Source organism: Pinus tabuliformis, chromosome 6 (assembly GCF_031772625.1).
Source record: "Pinus tabuliformis cultivar Carrire ecotype Pingquan chromosome 6, CPIR1, whole genome shotgun sequence".
Lineage (NCBI taxonomy): Eukaryota > Viridiplantae > Streptophyta > Pinopsida > Pinales > Pinaceae > Pinus > Pinus tabuliformis.
Window position 1 is genome coordinate 894,011,344 of NC_142292.1, and position 20,752 is coordinate 894,032,095.

Genomic DNA, 20,752 nt, shown 5'->3' on the forward strand with positions numbered 1-20,752 from the left:
ATTTTGCATCTCACAGTTCATACATAACACAGACTCAACCTTAAATCTCAGAATTCAAACATAACACAGCAATAGCCAACCAAACTGCCACTGGATAAAACATGATGCCGATAAACATAGCATTTGATAATATGATTGTGTTAATTATCCACCACATTTATGTTACAACGAAATATATTCACATTTCAAATTACTGGCAGGATTTTTGTTACAACAAAGTTACTATATTTTGTTTGGTAAAGGCAACGACAGTGGCACAATACTGTTGCAAAGATCACACAGCTCTCCGATCAATTAATGGTTCCCTTGGTTATTCTTATTCCCTCGGTTTCCAGCTACATGATGCCAATCTTTCGTTGTCCTGAGGTCAACACTGTTTTTAAATCATGTCAATCACATGAATGCCCACGATTCCCTACTTAAATGAATAACTGCAACAACTCTCACTTCGGATGCCATTAGTATTTATACACCATGCTCTTAGGTTGCCGTCGAGACTCCCGTTGTACAATACAAACTTTCTGGAATCAGAATTATGCCGTTCTTTATTAACATAATCATCATCTAAACTTCGAGCACAACTGTTACTGTCTTCATATGAACTTAATGACGAAGAAGAAGAGGGATTTGGTGACAGCGAGGAAGAATACGTTGTCCATGAAGGAGCAACACCTTCCATGCATTTCACAGAGCTACTGTGACCTTCCAAAATGGCCAAGCATGTGTGATGAATTACGCTTCGTGAAACTAACTCCCTCTTCCAAATCCTAATATTTTTGTTTGCAGATCCACTACATAGCAACTCGCCAACGCTTGTCAGGCTAAAAACCGAACGTTTGTGACCCTTTAGGGTTCCTCTGAAAGATATATTAATCTCAAGAGACTTCTCATCTGAAGTCCAGAAATGATTTTTGTTGAAATATTAATTTCGAACTGCTGTACTGCGCACATTTAATTAAGCAAAACCACCAGTCTCCCATCGGACCGCTTTTGCTGAGGTAGTGGTTTTCCTCCGAGGGGCTCTGCTACTGTACACCTTTCGACGCGTGTCCCCAGTACTTTTTGCAAAACAACTTTTTATCGAGATGTATCGTTCATTTTGTTTGGGCAAGGGATATTCGTCCGATTGCAAGGATGGATGATGTCTATTGATTAAAGCCAAAGTTGTGCACAGGTCTGCTGCAACATTACATGACGTGAAGTAAAGTTCTGTTGACCGCCAGTAAAACAATTAATGGATTAATATGTATGTACTATGGTCGTAGATTTTAGGTATAATCTTTTAATTTTAATGTTTTTAAATTCACGGGAGTAAGTTTTATGTTTTACCGTAAAAGTCAAACAACATATGTAATTTGTTTTTGTTCATTGTCATACACGCATTTTAATGCAAGGGAAGAAATGCACAGCAGTGCGAAACAAAAGCAGAACAGAGCACCATGAAAATATTATTGAGAAGGAAGCATTGTAAGCATGTAGCAACACGTGAGTAGGGAGAAAGGGAATGATTGGTAGAGCCTGAATGTAATGTTCTTTTTTATTGAATATGAATGTAAAACTGCAGCAGCATATGTAAGAATTTTTTTATTTATAGCAGTAAATGTAAATGAAAAATTTACACACAACAGTGTAAATCTTTTCAAAAGGAGACAGAGTAATTTTTTTTTGTTGAAATGTTCTTGGTGTAATCCCTCATGCAGAGGAAGAATATTTTTGTAACAGCTGTTTTATTTTAATGAATACAAAGCTTTTGTGGGTGTGTGTGCAATACTCTGTTCTCAGAAATCAATTGTAGCTTCCCTATCCTAAGATCCTGTGGCAAAACAGAGCATTGTCTCTGTGTTTAGTTTATTTGTTTTGGAATTTATCAGAAAATTCCCAACAGTGGTATCAGAGCTTGTCCAGGCTCTTTGAAGGTGTCAAAGAAGTTGAAGGAAGGTTTTTTTGCTGCAACAGCCTCTTCAGCAAAGTGAAGACTCAGTCAAAGAATCCAAGGTATTTCTCAAACTAGTTTTTTGTGTTGCTGTTGAAGACAGTGAGTTATTTTAATACACAGTCAAGCATTTTAAAGCATAGTTAAGGAGTGCAAGAATGGCCAGCACTAGCACTAGCATGGGTATTTTTAATACTCATCTCCCACAGTTTAATGGGAAAAACTATGACTATTGGGCAATAACCATGAGAGCCCTGTTTGCCTCACAAGATTTACAGGAACTTGTTGAACATGGATTTGAAGAACCAGGAGATGAAGAAGAGTTTAATAACTTGACACAGGTAGAGAAAGATCTATTGAAGAGCAATAAGAAGAAAGACTCAAAAGCCCTCATATTTTTGTATCAAGCAGTGCATGAGAGTATGTTTCCAAGGATAGCAGCAGCAAAGACATACAAAGAAGCATGACAAACTCTCAAGACAACCTATCAAGGCATGGAGAAAGTGAAAACAACAAAACTACAATTGCTGAGGAGAGATTTTGAGAACCTGTGCATGGAGTCAAATAATATTGACTCATTCTTCACACATGTGATTGGTCTGGTCACACAGATAAGGTCTCATGGAGAAACTCTTGAAGAAAGGAGGATTGTGGAGAAACTATTGAGGGTCCTACCCTCAAAGTTCGATGTGATTGTCATCACCATAGAAGAGACAAAGGATCTCTCAAACTTCTCAGTTGATGAGCTACATGCATCACTGATAACACATGAGCAGAGGTTGAGTAGAAATGAAAACTCATCTCTAGAACAAGCCCTTAACACCCAGATGTACTTTGGAAGAGGAAGAGGTCAAGGCAGAGGAAGCAAGAGAGGAAGAGGCAGAAGCCAAAATAGAGGTGGTAGGAACAGTCCAGCAAATGCTCAAGGAAGAGGAAGCAATCCAAATCAGAACCAAGGCCAAGGTAGTAGCCAGCAAAGTGGACAACATCATGCTCAAGGACAAAGGTATGAAAAATCCAATGTCCAATGTTATTATTGTAAAAAATATGGGCATTATGCAAATGAATGTAGGAAGAAGCAACATGATATGTGTAATATATCTAGTGAAAATATCACTAGAGAAAATATCAGTCAAGATAATGTGCTTTTAGCTTGTAATATGGCTGAAACAAACATGATGATATATGGTTTCTAGACTCCGGTTGCAGCAACCATATGATAGGAAACATAGCCCTGTTTTCTACTTTAGATCAAAATGTGAAATCACAAGTCACACTTGGGACTGATAGTAAAATTTCTGTTATGGGAAAAGGAGAAGTAAAAATATTTACAAAGAAAGGTGAAAAGAAAGCCATAGCAGATGTCTATTATGTTCCTGGAATGAGATGTAACCTCTTGAGTATTGGACAGCTTGTTAAAAAGGGGTACAATTTTTTCTTTGAGAATGATGTATGCACCATCATGGATAGAGCACCCAGACAACGATGTATTGCTGAAGTGAAAATGACAAGGAACAGGTCGTTCCATCTCAGAATAAGGACAGATTTGAAAAATAAAGAATTAATAGTAGCAACGACACAAGAGGCTTTCCAAAGCGTACCAAAGGATGAAAATTGGTTGTGGCACTTGAGATTTTGGCATTTCAACTTTGGAGGACTTAACTTGTTGAGTAGAAAAGGAATGGTAAGAGGATTATCATTGATAGAGAAACCAGACAGCCTTTGTGAAGGTTGCATCTTGGGGAAACAACACAGAGAAAGTTTTCCATTACGGAAAAGCATAAAGGCAAAAGCACCCTTAAAGATTGTCCACTCATATTTATGTGGACCGATGCAAACCCCATCACTAGTAGGGAGTCAATATTTTCTAACATTCATTGATGATTTCACCAGAAAGACTTGGGTTTATTTCCTGAAGAACAAAAGTGAAGTGTTTGAAAAATTTCGAAATTTCAAAGCACTTGTAGAAAACCAAAGCAGGTTGCATATCAAACTTCTAAGAACTGATAGAGGAGGTGAATATATCTCCAAAGAATTTCTACGGTTTTGTAGAAAAAATGGAATTCATAAGCAGTTTATCACTAGGTACACCCCACAGCAAAATGGAGTTGCTGAAAGGAAGAACAGGACAATCATGGACATGGCGAGGAGTATGTTAAAGGCAAAGCATTTGCCAAATGATTATTAGGCTAAAGTTGTACATTGTGCAACATACATTTTGAAAAGATGCCCTACAAAAGCAATCATGAACAGAGTGCCAGAACAAGCATGGAGTGGGAGAAAGCAAGGAGTCACCCACATGAAAGTTTTTGGTTCTGTGGCTTATGCACACATTCCAGATCAGCTAAGGAGGAAGTTCGACAGCAAAGGGGAGAAATGTATTTTCATTGGATATAGTGAGGAATCCAAAGCTTACAGGTTGTATATCCCATCTACCAAGAAGTTTTTTGTGAGCAGAGATATTCAGTTCATTGAGGAGGAAGCTTGGGATGGAAGCATAGAGAAAACAGTGAATGTTAAAAACTGTTTGTCTCATGATGAAGATGATGAGGAGATGGCTGAAATACATCCCCAAACAACAACACCAACACAAGGACAACAAGGGACACCCTTGAGGAGAAATGAAAGTGCTTCTTCAAGCACACCACAAGGAGGAAATTCAAGTGCTTCTTCAAGCACTTGTACACTAAATGAAAGAGGTAAGAAATTCATAAATTTAAGTGACATTTATGATGAAGGTATGAATTCTCTGTCTGCATTATATTGTCATGTTGATGACCCTATTCATTTCAAAGATGCAATTAAATATAAGAAATGGATAGAAGCTATGGATGAGGAGATCAATGCCATAGAAAGAAACAAGACATGGGATTTGGTTGAACTACCAAAAGGAAAAGAAGTCATTGGAGTCAAATGGGTTTATAAGACCAAGAGTAATGCTAAAGGCAAAATAGAAAGACACAAGGCACGACTTTTTGTAAAAGGATATAAGCAGCAGTATGGAAGAGACTATGAGGAAACTTTTGCACCGGTTGCAAGAATGGAAACCGTGAGAGCAGTGCTGTCCATAGCAACAAAAAACAAGTGGAAAGTTTACCAAATGGATGTGAAGTCAGCATTCCTAAATGGAGTGTTAGTGGAAGAAGTTTACATTGAACAACCTCAAGGCTATGAAAAGAAAGGCCAAGAGCACAAAGTGTGCAAATTGAAGAAAGCTCTTTATGGGCTGAAGCAAGTGCCAAGAGCATGGTAAAGTAGAATAGATTCCTATCTACTGGAAAATAAATTTGCAAAGTGTGAGGGAGAACCCACCTTCTACATCAAAGAAAAGGATGGTAAAATTCTAATTGTTGTGTTATATGTTGATGATGTTATTTTCACAGGTAATGATGATCATCTTATTGAAAATTTCAAAACAGTCATGAAAGAAGAATTTGAAATGACTGACATGGGTTTGCTGAGATACTTCTTAGGAATAGAAGTAGATCAAAATGAAAATGGAATTCTTATTTTACAAGCAAAATATGTAAATGAAGTGTTGGAAAGATTTAACATGCAGGACAGCAAGGCAGCAATCACTCCCACAGTGATGGGATTAAAAATCAGCGAAGAGGACAACAGCAAGGATTTTGATCCTAGTTTGTACAAGAGCATAGTTGGCAGCCTCATGTATTTGACTGCAACTAGGTCGGATATAATGTTTGCTGTTAGTTTGATTTCCATATTCATGGAGAGGCCAAAAGAAGCACATTGGCAGGCAGCAAAAAGAATTCTGAGGTATGTCAAAGGTACTAAAAGAGTTGGCATTTTATATACTACTTCAGAATGTTCATATTTAATTGGATACAGTGATAGTGATTGAGCCGGAAGTGTAGATGATCGGAAAAGCACATACGATTATGTCTTTCACATGGGTTCAGGAGCCATTTCACGGGCTTCTAAAAAGCATCCTATTGTAGCATTGTCTACAGCAGAGGCAGAATATGTGGTAGCTACAACAGCAGTATGTCAAGCAGTTTGGATGAGAAGAATGTTAAGGAGCTTAGGCCAAGAGTAGGGAAAAGGAACGATAATTTTTTGTGACAATAGCTCAGCTATTGCATTATCCAAGAATTCGGTGTTTCATAAGAGAATGAAACACATTGACACAAGGTTTCATTACATCAGGAAATTGGTAAGCAATGGAGAAATTGTTTTAAAACATTGTAGGACTCAAGAGCAGATTGCAGACATTCTGACAAAGCCATTGGACCAAAAAAACTTTGAATTTTTGAGGAAATGTTTGGGTATGATTGGTAACCCAGCGGTTGAAATTAAAGGGGAGTGTTGAAATATTAATTTCAAACTGCTGTACTGCGCACATTTAATTCAGCAAAACCACCAGTCTCCCATCGGACCGCTTTTGCTAAGGTAGTGGTTTTCCTCCGAGGGGCTCCACTATTGTACACCTTTCGACGCGTGTCCCCAGTACTTTTTGCAAAACAACTTTTTATCGGGACGTATCGTTCGTTTTGTTTGGGCAAGTGATATTCGTTCGATTGCAAGGATGGATGATGTCCGTTGATTAAAGCCAAAGTGATGATGTCCGTTGATTAAAGCCAAAGTTTTGCACAGGCCTGCTGCAACGTTACGTGACGTGAAGTAAAGTTCTATTGACCGCCAGTAAAACAATTAATGGATTAATATGTATGTACTTGTGGTCGTAGATTTTAGGTAGAAGCTTTTAATTTTAATGTTTTTAAATTCACGGGAGTAAGTTTTATGTTTTACCGCAAAAGTCAAACAACATATGTAATTTGTTTTTGTTCATTGTCATACACTCATTGTAATGGAAGAGAAGAAATGCACAGCAGTGCAAAACAAAACCAGAACAGAGCAGCGTGAAAATATTATTAAGAAGGAAGCATTGTAAGCACGTAGCAGCGCGTGAGTAGAAAGAAAGGGAATGCTCTGCAGAAAAATGTAATGTTCTTTTTTATTGAATATGAATGTAAAACTGCAGCAGCATATGTAAGAATTTTTTTTATTTACAGCAGTAAATGTAAATGAAAAATTTACACACAGCAGTGTAAATCTTTTCAAAAAGAGACAGTAATTTTTTTTTGTTGAAATGTTGTTGGTGTAATCCCTCAGACAGAGGAAGATTATTTTTGTAACAGCAATTTTATTTTAATGAATACAAAGCTTTTGTGGGGGTGTGTAATACTCTGTTCTCAGAAATCAATTGTAACTTCCCTGTCCTAAGATCCTGTGGCAAAACAGAGCATTGTAGTTTATTTGTTTTGGAATTTATCAAAAAATTCCCAACCGATTTCGGAGGCTGATGTGCGAGAATATAAAACTAGTTCATTTGAGGTTAGCGTTATATCATTGACGGGGGACGCGGGAATATCCTTGCCTTGCTTGAGCTGTATGACCAGTCTATGGTGGCATCGATCTCTTCCCTTCACTGCCTCCCGCTTCCATCCTTTTACAGTTCCATCTGCGGAAGCTGTAAAAAGCATCCCATGCCCACCAACCACAATGGCCTTCACTGCATCGTTATGGGCATTGATTGATTCCACGCACACGGAATCCCTTAATCTCCAAACCTTTACGGTCTTATCCCATGAACCGGAGTACAGAAGGTCATCGTCAAACCCTACGGCTGAGCAGGTTATTGCATCGGAATGCTTAAACCATGGGATTTTGTGATGTCTTCCAATTCCCACGTAATTGGCGGATTCGAAAAGATTCTTGAGATGGCTTCTCTTCGTTGGTAGTGTGGTCGATAGTTGCAGAGACATAGGACGCGTTGTTGGACGATGCCATACTTGGATCTTCTTATCCCTATGGGCGCTGTACACTTTATTTCCTGCTACCACTAAAGACTTTACATCCAGATAAACCGGATTCACATCCAGATGAAATACGTGATCACTTGAATTTCATGAAAACGCCATTTCGTAAAAAATCATAAACTCATGAAAATGCCATTTCGTAATAAATCATAAACTCATGAAAACGCCATTTCGTAATAAATCATAAATACATCTTTTCAAACTTTGGCAAAACTTTTTACTAAGCCAAATTCAAACATCGCTGCAAATTTTGGGCAGTTTTATGAGAGTTGTGTCCCAAAATAAAGTAATTTGCTTCCCATTTAATTGAAAAAAAAGGAAGTATATAATTATTTTCATCCATATTTTCTAAAACAATGTTTTTTAATATAGAGCACTGGATGTTTCAACTTTCGAAATTGGAACACCCGTTAACATGAAGATCTTTGCCGGAATTCAAACCCAAAAATAATTATAGCCCTGCAAATAGTATTAGAGATGGAGGAAATCGAGTAATAAGAATATTGTCGAGAATCAGGATTCCATGCTAGGAGGGCCTTGACGAATTACGAGATTTACTCTGCAGCGAATATGCTTCGAATATATTTTGTCTAAATGTTTGATCAATGGTTGTGGTGTTTAGGAGAGCAAATGGTCGGAGTTTAAATTGAATTATTTTTTGATTTATAAAATGTAATAGAAGCGCTCGAGCCGAAGCCGTCCATTCCCCTGGATCGTGCTGATCATGGCGTTTCAATGGCCAGTGGCACGTTACAAATTCAATTCCCATCCACGGGTGGCTGGAAATGGCAGGCGACAAAGCTGCACAGGGCAATAAAAATGCAAATTACCTGTTCGACGAGGACTGGACTGTCACCTTGGCGGGCTTTGTTGCAGATAACTTCCCCGACGACATGATCAAGGATCTGTGTAATTCTCGAGGCAGCATTCGAACGCCTTGCGTCAGCAATCAAAACGCCTAGAACCAGTAGTTGAATGCTTTCAGCCAGAAATTGAACTCGAGTTATATTCCTTGACTTCTCTTCGCTATGGCGCAATCTGTAATATCGGCATTCATTGCATTTGCCTTCATCCCCTTCATCACCCGCGTTCGAACTCAGGAAGATGGTAATTCATCTCGTACCCTTTTATAATTGTATTCTTTTAAATGTTCACATAAAATCTTACAGAGATTAATGTGAAACTATATTTTCTTGGCGTGAATGAACAGATGACGAGAGTGAGTTCCAGTATGGAGACCATCTGAAGGGACTCGAGCATTGGAGAGAGCTCAACAACGCCCGGTGGGCTTCCGGGAACTGGATGGAGCAGTCTCCCATGGATGGTATCCTTATGTATCTCACGGCTAAAAGACTATATATAGATAAGGACTTTTTTATTTTTAGATTTTTGGAGTCTCCAAAAAAGACACACATAAATTGTGGCATTATATATATATATATATATATATATATATATATATATATATAATATATATATATATATATATATATATATATATATATATTCAAATATAGTGTGTTTCATCAAAACAAATATAGTGATATAACCTATAATTTTATTAGAGAATTTGTAAATAATGGAAAAGTCTATTTTAACACTTGTAAATAGAGTGATGAATTGACTGATATATTTACTAGAAGGTAATTTATAAGTGCTTAATTTAATTTTCATGGTTGAAGTTTTTGTGTATTAGGCATTCACTAAATTTTTCGAAGTGCCCAAAACAATCTATTTTATTAATATAAAGGTTGTTATGATGATTGAGCTAAGAGGCTCGTTATACCGCCTACATCCCAGTAGAGGAGATGAGTAAGTTTGTCCAAGATCAACTTGTGTTGAAATATAATTTCAATTGCAGTACCAAGTTGAACAGTGACACCATACTTTCCAGCAAAACCGCCTGTTCTCCATCGCACCACTTTTCTCGCAATGGTGATATTTTCTCAAATGGCTCCGATCACATTCACTGCCTGACACGTGTCCACAACAAATTTGCAAAACCATTTTTTTCCTGGAGCGTAAATCTCGTTTGGTTTGACTAAGTAATAGACATTCGATTGAGGTCAGTGTTGTCCATCGTCCGATTGAAACAAAGCTGCGTACGCCTCCAGCAAATGACATTGCGTGAAAGTTTTTCTTTGACCACGAGTTCTCCACGTGAAGTAATAAATGGAATTTATAGTGGTTTGGTAAACTTAGGTAAAATTTTAATTTTAATGTTTTTTTATTATGCACAGAAGTATGGGCATATGTAATAGTATTTGTTATGTTTTTTTGTTGTTGTCGTCGAGTATCGTATATGCAAGGAGAATCTACGTAGCAGCGCGTGAGAAAAGAGCGAGTGAAGAAAATCCTTTACACAACAGTGTCAAATTTTAGTGCACAATAGTGCAGAGGTAATGTGTATTAGTGTTGTTCGTTGAGAACAAGAAATGCAATGCGCAGCAGCGCTGATGTATGAATTTTTTTTAATATGTAATGTGTAATGCAAAATGAAGCATGTAGCAGAGTGAGCTAATGTAAGAGATTTTTACAGCAGTAAATGTAAGTTTTATTTTTACACTCAGTAGTGTAAAAAAAATTTCAGGTGAAACAGAGTAATTTTTTTTAGAGACAGTGAAAGTTTTTTTTGGAACTGAAGTGTTCCTGGTTTAATCCCTCTGTTAAGAGGAAGATCCTTTTGTATCAACATTCTCGTTAATGAATACAAAGGTTTTTATGTGTGTGGAAAAATTTGTTCTTCTTGAGCAAACAAATTTTTAAATTTCCTGGGTTAAAACAGAGCATTTTTCGCTGTTCAGTAGTTTTTGTTTTGGAATTAAAGAGAAAATTCCCAACAGTGGTATCAGAGCTTATCCAGGCTCTTTGAAGGTGTCAAAGAAGCTGAAGGAATGGTTTCTTGCTGCAGCAGCTTCTCCAGCAGAGTGAAGACTCAGTCAAGAAAATCCAAGGTATTTCTCAAGTCAGTTTTTTGGTGTTACTGTTGAAGACAGTGAGTTATTTTAATACACAGTAAAGTATTTTGAAGTATAGTTAAGAGTGCAAGAATGGTTGGAGCCAACACTAGCATGGGTATCTTTAATACTCAGCTCCCACAGTTTAATGGAAAAAACTATGACTATTGGGCAATAACCATGAACGCTTTGCTTGCTTCCCAAGGCTTATGGGAATTTGTTGAGGATGGATTTGAAGAGCCAGCAGATGAAGATGAGTTTAATAACTTGACACAAGCAGAGAAACATCTGTTGAAGAGCTATAAGAAGAAGGATTCTAAAGCCCTCTTATTTTTGTATCAAGTAGTGCATGAGAGTGTGTTTCCAAGGATAACAGTAGCAAAGATATCCAAGGAAGCATGGCAAACTCTCAAGACATCCTATCAAAACATGGAGAAAATGAAGACAACAAAACTATAGTTGCCGAGGAGAGATTTTGAGTATCTTTGCATGAAGGAGTCAGATAATAGTGACTCATTCTTCACACATGTGATTGGTCTGGTTACACAGATAAAGTCTCATGGAGAAATTCTTGAAGAAAGGAGGATTGTGGAGAAACTGTTGATGGTTCTACCCTTAAAGTTCGATGTGATTGTCACCACCATAGAAGAGACAAATGATCTCACAAACTTCTTAATTGATGAACTACATGCATCATAGATAACACATGAGCAGAGATTGAGTAGAAATGAAAACTCATCTCTAGAGCATGCCTTCAAGACCTAGATGTCCTTTGTAAGAGGAAGAGGTCAAGGCAGAGGAAACAAGAGAGGAAGAGGCAGAAGCCAAAACAGAGGTGGAAGAAACAGTCCAGCAAATGCTCAAGAAAGAGACAGCAATCCAAATCAGAACCAAGGCCAAGGCAACAACCAACAAAGTGGACAACATCATGCTCAAGGACAAAGGTATGAAAAATCCAATGTCCAATGTTACTACTGTAAAAAATATGGGCATTATGCAAATGAATGTAGGAAGAAGCAGCATGATATGAGTAATAGAACTAGTGCAAATTTCACTAGAGAAAATATCAGCCAAAATAATTTGTTTTTAGCTTGTAATATGGCTGAAGAAAAGAGTGAAGATGTATGGTTTCTAGACTCCGGTTGCAGCAACCATATGACAGGAAACATAGCCTTGTTTTTTAATGTTAGATCATAATGTGAAGTCACAAGTCACACTGGGGACTAATAATAAAGTTTATGTTATGGGAAAAGGAGAAGTAAAAGTTTTAACAAAGAAAGGTGAAAAGAAAACCATAGCAGATGTTTATTATGTTCCTAGAATGAAATGTAATCTCTTAAGTATTGGACAACTTGTGCAAAAGGGGTACAATGTTTTCTTTGTGAATGATGTATGCACCATAATGGATAGAGCACCCAGCAAACAGTGTATTGTTGAAGTGAAGATGACAAGGAACGGGATGTTCCCTCTTAGAATGAAGGCAGATTTAAAAATTAAGAAGAAATAGCAGCAGTGACTCAAGAGGCTTTCCAAAGCGAACCAAAGGATGAAAATTGGTTGTGGCACTTGAGATTTGGACATCTCAACTTTGGAAGTCTTAACTTGTTGAGTAGAAAAGGAATGGTGAGAGTATTACCATTGATATAGAAACTAGACAGCCTTTGTGAAGGTTGTATCTTGGGGAAACAACATAGAGAAAGTTTTCCATCAGGGAAAAGCATAAGGGCAAAAGCACCCTTAGAGATTGTCCACTCAGACTTAAGTGGACCGATGCAAAATCCATCACTTGCAGGTAGCCACTATATGCTAACATTTATTGATGATTTTACTAGAAAAACTTGGGTCTATTTCCTGAAGAACAAAAGTGAAGTGTTTGAAAGATTTTGCAATTTCAAGGCACTTGTAGAAAACCAAAGCGGACTGCATATCAAAGTTTTAAGAACTGATAGAGGAGGTGAGTATATCTCCAAGGAATTTCTACGTTTTTGTAGAGAAAATGGAATTCATAAACAGTTTACTACAAGGTACACTCCCCAGCAAAATGGAGTTGCCGAAAGGAATAATAGGACAATCATGGATATGGCGAGGAGTATGTTAAAGGCAAAGCATTTGCCAAATGATTATTAGGCTGAAGCTGTACATTGTGCAACATACATTTTGAAAAGATGCCCTACAAAAGCAATCATGAACAGAGTGCCGGAAGAAGCATGGAGTGGGAGAAAGCAAGGAGTCACCCACATGACATTTTTTGGTTGTGTGGCTTATACACACATTCCAGATCAGCTAAGGAGGAAGTTCGACAGCAAAGGGGAGAAATGTATTTTCATTGGATATAGTGAGGAATCCAAAGCTTACAGGTTGTATATCCCATCTACCAAGAAGTTTTTTGTGAGCAGAGATATTCAGTTCATTGAGGAGGAAGCTTGGGATGGAAGCATAGAGAAAACAGTGAATGGTAAAAACTCTTTGTCACATAATGAAGATGATAAGGAGAACGCTGAAATACATCCCCAAACATCAGCACCAACACAAGGACATCAAGGGACACCGTTGAGGTGAAGTGAAAGTGCTTCTCCAAGCACACCACAAGGAAGAAATTCAAGTGCTTCTTCAAGCACTTGCACACCAAATGAAAGAGGTAAGAAGTTCAGAAATTTAAGTGATATTTATGTGCAATAGGCAACAAATGAAGGTATGAATTCTTTGTTTGAATTATATTGTCATGTTGATGACCCTATTCATTTCAAAGAAGCAATTAAGGATAAGAAATGGATAGAAGCTATGGATGAGGAGATCAGTGCCATAGAAAGAAACAATACATGGGAGTTAATTGAACTACCAAAAGGAAAAGAAGTCATTGGAGTTAAATGGGTCTACAAGACCAAGAGTAATGCTGAAGGAAAAATAGAAAGACACAAGGCAAGACTTGTTGTCAAAGGATATAAGCAGCAGTATGGGAGAGACTATGAGGAAACTTTCGCACCGGTTGCAAGAATGGAAAGTGTGAGAGCAGTGTTGTCCATAGCAGCACAAAACAAGTGGAAAGTTTACCAAATGGACGTGAAGTCAACATTCCTGAATGGAGTGTTAAAAGAAGAGGTCTATATTGAGCAACCTCTAGGCTATGAAAAGAAAGGTCAAGAACACAAAGTGTGCAGATTGAAGAAAGCTCTTTATGGGTTGAAGCAAGCACCAAAAGAATGGTACAGTAGGATAGATTCCTATCTACTGAAAAATGGATTTGAAAAGTGTGAGGGAGAACCCACCCTCTACATCAAAGGAAAGGATGGTAAATTACTAATTTTTGTGTTATATGTTGATGATATTATTTTCACAGGTAATGATGATTACCTTATTGAAAACTTCAAAACAGTCATGAAAGAAGAATTTGAAATCGCTGACATGGGTTTGCTAAGATACTTCTTAGGAATAAAAGTAGAACAAAATGAAAATGAAATTTTTATCTCACAGGCAAAATATGTTAATGAAGTCTTCAAAAGATTTAACATGCAGGAGAGCAAGGTAGCAATCACTCCCACAGTGATGGGATTAAAACTCAGCAAAGAGAACAACAGCAAGGATTTTGATCCTAGTTTGTATAAGAGCATAGTTGGCAGCCTCATGTATTTGGCTGCAACTAGGCCGGATATAAGGTTTACTGTTAGTTTAATTTCCAGATTCATGGAGAGGCAGCAAAAAGGATTCCGAGGTATGTTAAACGTACTAAAAAGTTTGGCATTTTATATACTACTTCAGATTGTTCAGATTTAATTGGATACACTAATAGTGATTGGGCTAGAAGTGTAGATGATCAGAAAAGCACATCTGGTTATGTTTTTCACATGGGTTCAGGAGCTATTTCATGGGCTTCTAAAAAACAACCTATTGTAGTGTTGTCTACAGCAGAGACAGAATATCTGGCAGCTACAACAGCAACATGTCAAGCAGTTTGGATGAGAAGGATGTTAAGGAGCTTATGCCAAGAGCAAGTAAAAGGAACTGTGATTTTTTGTGACAATAGCTCAGCTATTGCATTATCCAAGAATTCGGTGTTTCATAAGAGAACGAAACACATTGACACAAAGTTTCATTACATCAGGGAATTGGTAAACAGTGGAGAAATTGTCTTAGACCATTGCAGAACTCACGAGCAGGTTGTTCACATTCTGACCAAGCCTTTGGGGCAGAAAAGTTTTGAATTTTTGAAGAAATGTTTGGGTATGACTGATAACCCAGCAGTTGAAATTAAAGGGGAGTGTTGAAATGTAATTTCAAGTGTAGTACCAAGTTGAACAGCGACCGCGCACTTTCCAGCAAAACCGCCTGTTCTCCATCACACCGCCTTTCTCGCAATGGTGGTATTTTCTCAAGCGACTCTGATCACATTCACTGCCTAATGCGTGTCCATAAAAAATTTTGCAAAAGCGCTTTTTTCTCGGAGCATAAATCTTGTTTGGTTTGACTGAGCGATAGACGTTCGATTGAGGTCAGTGTTGTCCACCGTCCGATTGAAACAAAGCTGCGTATAGGCCTGCAGCAAATGACATTGCGTGAAATTTTATGTTTGACCGCCAGTTCTCCACGTGAAGAAATAAATGGAATTTGTAGTGGTTTGGTAAACATAGGTAAAATTTTAATTTTAATGCTTTTTTATCATGCACGGAAGTATGGGCATAGGTAATAGTATTTGTTATGTTTTTTTTTTTTTGTTGTCGAGTATCGTATATGCAAGGATAATCCACGCAGCGGCACGTGAGAAAAGAGAGAGTGAAGAAAATCTTTTACACAACAATGTCAAAGTTTAGTGCACAATAGTGCAGATGTAATGTGTATTAGTGTTGTTCGTTGAGAACAAGAAATGCAATGCGCAACAGCGCTGATGTATGAATTTTTTTTATATGTAATGTGTAATGCAAAATTAAGCATGCAGCAGAGCGAGCGAATGTAAGAGATTTTTACAGCATTAAATGTAAGTTTTATTTTTACACTCAGTAGTGCAAAAAAATTTGCAGGTGAAAAAGAGTAATTTTTTTTGAGAGACAGTGAAAACGTTTTTTGGAACTGAAGTGTTTCTGGTTTAATCCCTCTGTTAAGAGGAAGGTCCTTTTGTATCAGCATTCTGGTTAATGAATACAAAGGTTTTTATGTGTGTGGAAAACTTTGTCCTTCTTTAGCAAACAAATTTTTAAATTTCCTGGGTTAAAACAGAGCATTTTTCTCTGTTCAGTAGTTTTTGTTTTGGAATTAAACAGAAAATTCCCAACAACCTGGAGTTGATGTGTCTCCTTCTAAATAAAAATAAAATATTTTTTAAATATAAAAATAATGAAGACTATAATAAAAAAAATGAATATGCTATCCATGCAAAGTAATTTCATGTCAAGTGAATAGAAGTAAAAAAAATGTGAGTGAGAAGTTTAAATCATGTTACATATAATGAAATATTCAATGTAAATAATCAATAGAATATTTTATTACGAATTAATATTTTGGTATACTTAAAAAATATATTAATAATAAAAAATGTATGTAAAATATTTTAATGTGAGCTATGTATATATTATATATTGTTTTAAAAAAAAAATTAGATATAAATCATGGAAAAAATATGGTTAAAACTTTTGACTTGGCCTCAATGTTTTAGAATTTGGTCCTCTATATACTCTATATAACATTCAAAAATACAATTTGAAGAGTCTATGCTCTTGCTTAGTAATTAAGTTATTAGTCTTAAAAAATAAATAAATTAATAAGTAATATAATTTAAACCAATGAAAAATTACATGTATTAGGCAACTCAATTAGTTAATTTGAGAAATGTGAAATCTTTGAAATTTGAAAGACCTAGGTCCAAATTCCCCTCTTGCCACCCCTCTTGCCAAAAAAAATATGATAACCCTTCAAAAATTTACTAATAATTACATATCATGTAGGTCGTTGAATTACTTTGAATCACAAAAAAAAATAATCTATATTGTTTATAAATGGCTCCAGCTTCAAATTATTTAATCCGTCAACTGATTGCATGGAGGAGCAGCAATAGCACGCTTAATTTTCTATATCTTCGTCTTTTAATGTGTTGTAACATCAAAATCTGAAAATGTATTGGGTTTATAAAAAGTGGAGGACAGGGGCTAACATAGTTACAACTGAAGGTTTCCCATGTAAATAAACATTAATAACATGTTTTATCTTCCTCAAGAGCGAAAAAGAGAGCATGGATTGATTTCTATGTTGAGATTTGCCCCTATTAAAACTGGGTTTATTATTCTTTAAATTTCAATTTGTGTTTTATAATTAGTTCTATTCTATAATTATGAACTTAAGATGTCGTAATATCTCTTGTTGTTCTAGCTACATTATAAAAAATAATAAATACAATTTCAAATATTAATTAACAAATTGCATAATTGTTTTATCTACACTATAATAGATAACAAATAAAATTTCAAGTATTAATTAGCAAACGGTATCATATAATTTATTTTTCCCTTTCCATTTTTTGAATCTTGAATCGCCACCACATTTATGTTACAACAAAATGTATTCACATTTCAATTTACTGCCAAGTTATTGTATTTTGTTTGGTACAAGGATCAACAGTGGCAAAGTATTGTTACAAAGACAGGTCTCATTCCCTCGGTTTCCAGCTACCTGATGCCAATATTTCGTAGTCCTGAGGGGGACGCTATTTTTAAATCATGTCAATCACATGAATGCCCATTATTTCCCACTTAAATAAATAACTGCAACAGCTCTCACTTCGGGTGCCATTGCTATTTATACACCATGCTCTTAGGCTACCATCGAGACTCCCCCTGTACAATACAAACATTTTAGAATCACAATTATGCCCTTCTTTATCTCTATAACCATCATCTACTCTTGTAGGACAAATGTTATATCCTGATATGAACCTGATGACGAAGAAGAAGAGGAATTTGGTGACAGCTGGGAGGAAGAATAAATCGGCCATGGACGAGCGCCAACTACCATGCATTTAACAGAGTTGCTGTGGCCTTCCAAAATGGTCAAGCATGTGTGATGAATTTGGTTTCCTTATACTAACTCCCTCTTCCAGATCCTAATAGTTTTGTCAACAGATCCACTGCATAGCAACTTCCCAACGCTTGTCAAGCATAAAACAGAACGTTTATGACCCTTTCGGATTCCTTTGTAAGATATATTTTCAACAGACTTCTCATATGAAGTACAAAAGTTGATCTTAGAGGCTGATGTCCCGGAGTATAAGACCAGTTCATTTGAGCTTAGCGTTATAGCATTGACCGGGGATGCGGGAATATCCTTGCCCTTCTTCAGCTGTATGACCAGTCTATGGTGGCATTGGTCTCTCCCCTTTATCGCCTATCGCTTCCAACCTTTTACCATTCCATCAGCGGAAGCTGTAAAAAGCATGCCACGCCCACCAACCACAATAGCATTCACTGCGTCGTTATGGGCATTGATCGATTCCACGCACATGAAATCTCGTAATATCCAAACCATTTGGGTTTTATCTCACGAACCTGAGTACAGAAGGTCATCATCAAACCCTACGGCCAAGCAGGTTATTGCATCGAAATGCTTAAACCATGGGCTTTTGTGATGTCTTCCGATTTCCACATAATTGTCTGATCGGGAAAGATTCTTGAGATGGTCTCTCCTGGTTGGTACTGTGCTCGATGCCATACTCGGATCTTCTTATCCGTATGGGCACTGTACACTTTATTTCCTGCTACCACAAAAGACTTTACTGGTTCATTTTCGCAACACACTGTTTTCAGGTGAACCACGTCGTGACTCTCCATATTCAGGATATGTAATTTTCCTTTCGTTGTACCAGCGTACACGATGTTCCATCCGAAGGTTGCTATGGATATTACGGGGTTGCTACATGGCCGTAGCCTCATGATGAAGCAGGACAAATAATTGTTGAGAGAAGGCCTTTTTTCTTCGCCGGATGAATCAGAAAGTAAAGAACGTGATAAAACATAATTTACTGATTTGCAGCTAATCTAGCATTCAGTTGGATCCATAACTTAGCAAATTCGATCCAAACTTTGGGTCACTGAATTTACAAGTGGATCTTGTTGACACAACAAATTGTTCGCTATGTCAACGAGGGGAACTAATCTGAACGCATGCCTCAATTAGACCTACTTTTATTGGCAATGGCTAGCTCGGATGGGTTTTAAAGGACCCCGTAAATTGTTTAGACATGTTGAAAGATTGTTTATGGGAGGAAGAATTCGATTATATCAACAAAATAAGACCGCTAAGCTTTATGTGTTAAATCTTATTTATACTACTTCTAACTACTTTAATCTATTCCTATCTATCCTAACCTATCTTACAGGAGCATAATACAGAGGTTTAAACATCATATATATGTTCAACAGGAGAATGATAGAGAAGGTTAAACATCATGCATAGATTCAAATCCAAATGAAACAATCACTGAATTCACAGCTGGAAAAGACTGTATTAAAGATAAATTGCAATCCAATCACTCATATAAGAATCCACATTCTTTTATGAAATTAAAACTTGTAACTGGTGTTTAACTTAGTTTCAAATCAGAGACCATTCACAAGTTAACTATGAAAGTGAATCACATTCAATTTAACAAGACTAATAGTGAAATGTAAGTCATCAATATGCATAAATACAAATCACATTTACATTCATGCCAGTAACAACACTATAATCCAAAACAATACAATGAGTCTGAAACTATGGCTCCTCCTTTAACAAAATAGTCCTCTTTATTCACAATAAATAAAAACTATTCTTCTCCAAGCAAAAGGACTTTCTCCTTTCTTCGGAGGTAATACTTATGCAGCCTTGAATGACCCTCGACCTTCCATGACCTTTGAGTTCCCTCTTGTCGTTACACAGATTAGTATGTATAGATGCGAAAGGTCAGTGAAACTGCTGACAAGCTGAGGTCACACTTGGTGGAGCGTTCTCCTTCCTGGGGAAATGGATGGATCTCCTTGGAAAAATGGATGATTGTGTATCATTTCTTAGCACCTGTGAGGAGTGGCTATCATTCTCTGTCTTTTCTTTAAAAGAAACTGAAAATTCTCTCATCATCCCCACATCTGGCATGCTTTTTAATGTATCTTGTGATGATGACATCTTGGTGGATTAGCGTTGTCCTGAACGCTTCCTCAGAACTGCAGGAGCACCTTCATTATGCACTATGGCGATCTGTCTCCCCTTTAGCAGAGTGTGTTTTGCAATACCGACACCGATGGCGTACAGGTGTCATCCTAACATACAATGCCTTCATCTGCGGCCGAATCCACTCAAACTCTCCTACAGAGATAATTCGTATTGGTTGTGATTATAAAATATCATAGAAACAATCAAGAACAAAGCTCGCCATCATCGACACTTCAAAAATGATAAGGCGCTACAAAATCAGAAGGAGCTATCATGAAAGAAAATGGCCCCGGGTTTAGCCAAAAATCATGCCGTGAATGAGTCACAATGGTACATCCCGATGGCACATTACACGCAATATCACCCTTATCGAATTTCCTTTGAAAAAGCCCTGCCTTCAATATCTTTCGAAAACAAAGAAATACATAGGAAAACCCAAGTCCGGTCGTTAGGCTGGACTTGAAATATTATATGCCCAGATTCACAATTGTTGGTGGGTCCGACAGACAGAGGTGCGCTATATATATAAGCTTTGGGACAAGGCCAATAGCGATGCGTGATATAGCCCCGGATCCAAAACATATATGAATTATAATTGATAATACCGTCGGGTTCGGTAGATTGCGATGCATATGTGCATAAGACTCGGGCTCATGCCGATATGCGATATGCGATGGAGCTACAAACCTAAAACACATATATGTTAAGGTTCATAAATCCCTTATGGTCCGCAATGTTACCCTTCCCTTCGGAAAACACTGACTTCAATGTTTTTCCTGAAACACAAGGATATAACCAAAAAACCTATGTATCTGGCCATAAGACCGAACTTGAAAATTAATGCACCTAGTTTT

At 37.1% G+C, this 20,752-nt stretch overlaps 1 protein-coding gene across 1 annotated transcript; it reads right to left on the bottom strand.

Annotated features, from left to right (window-relative positions):
* Positions 1–415: 415 nt before the first annotated feature.
* Positions 416–7,719, bottom strand: LOC149261798 (protein JINGUBANG-like). The gene is made up of 2 exons (XM_089371171.1): positions 7,242–7,719; positions 416–891 (listed from the first exon to the last, which is right to left on the bottom strand). The coding sequence occupies exons 1-2, from the start codon at positions 7,717–7,719 to the stop codon at positions 416–418; spliced, it is 954 nt and encodes a 317-aa protein (XP_089227297.1).
* Between the last annotated feature and the right edge of the window lie 13,033 nt (positions 7,720–20,752).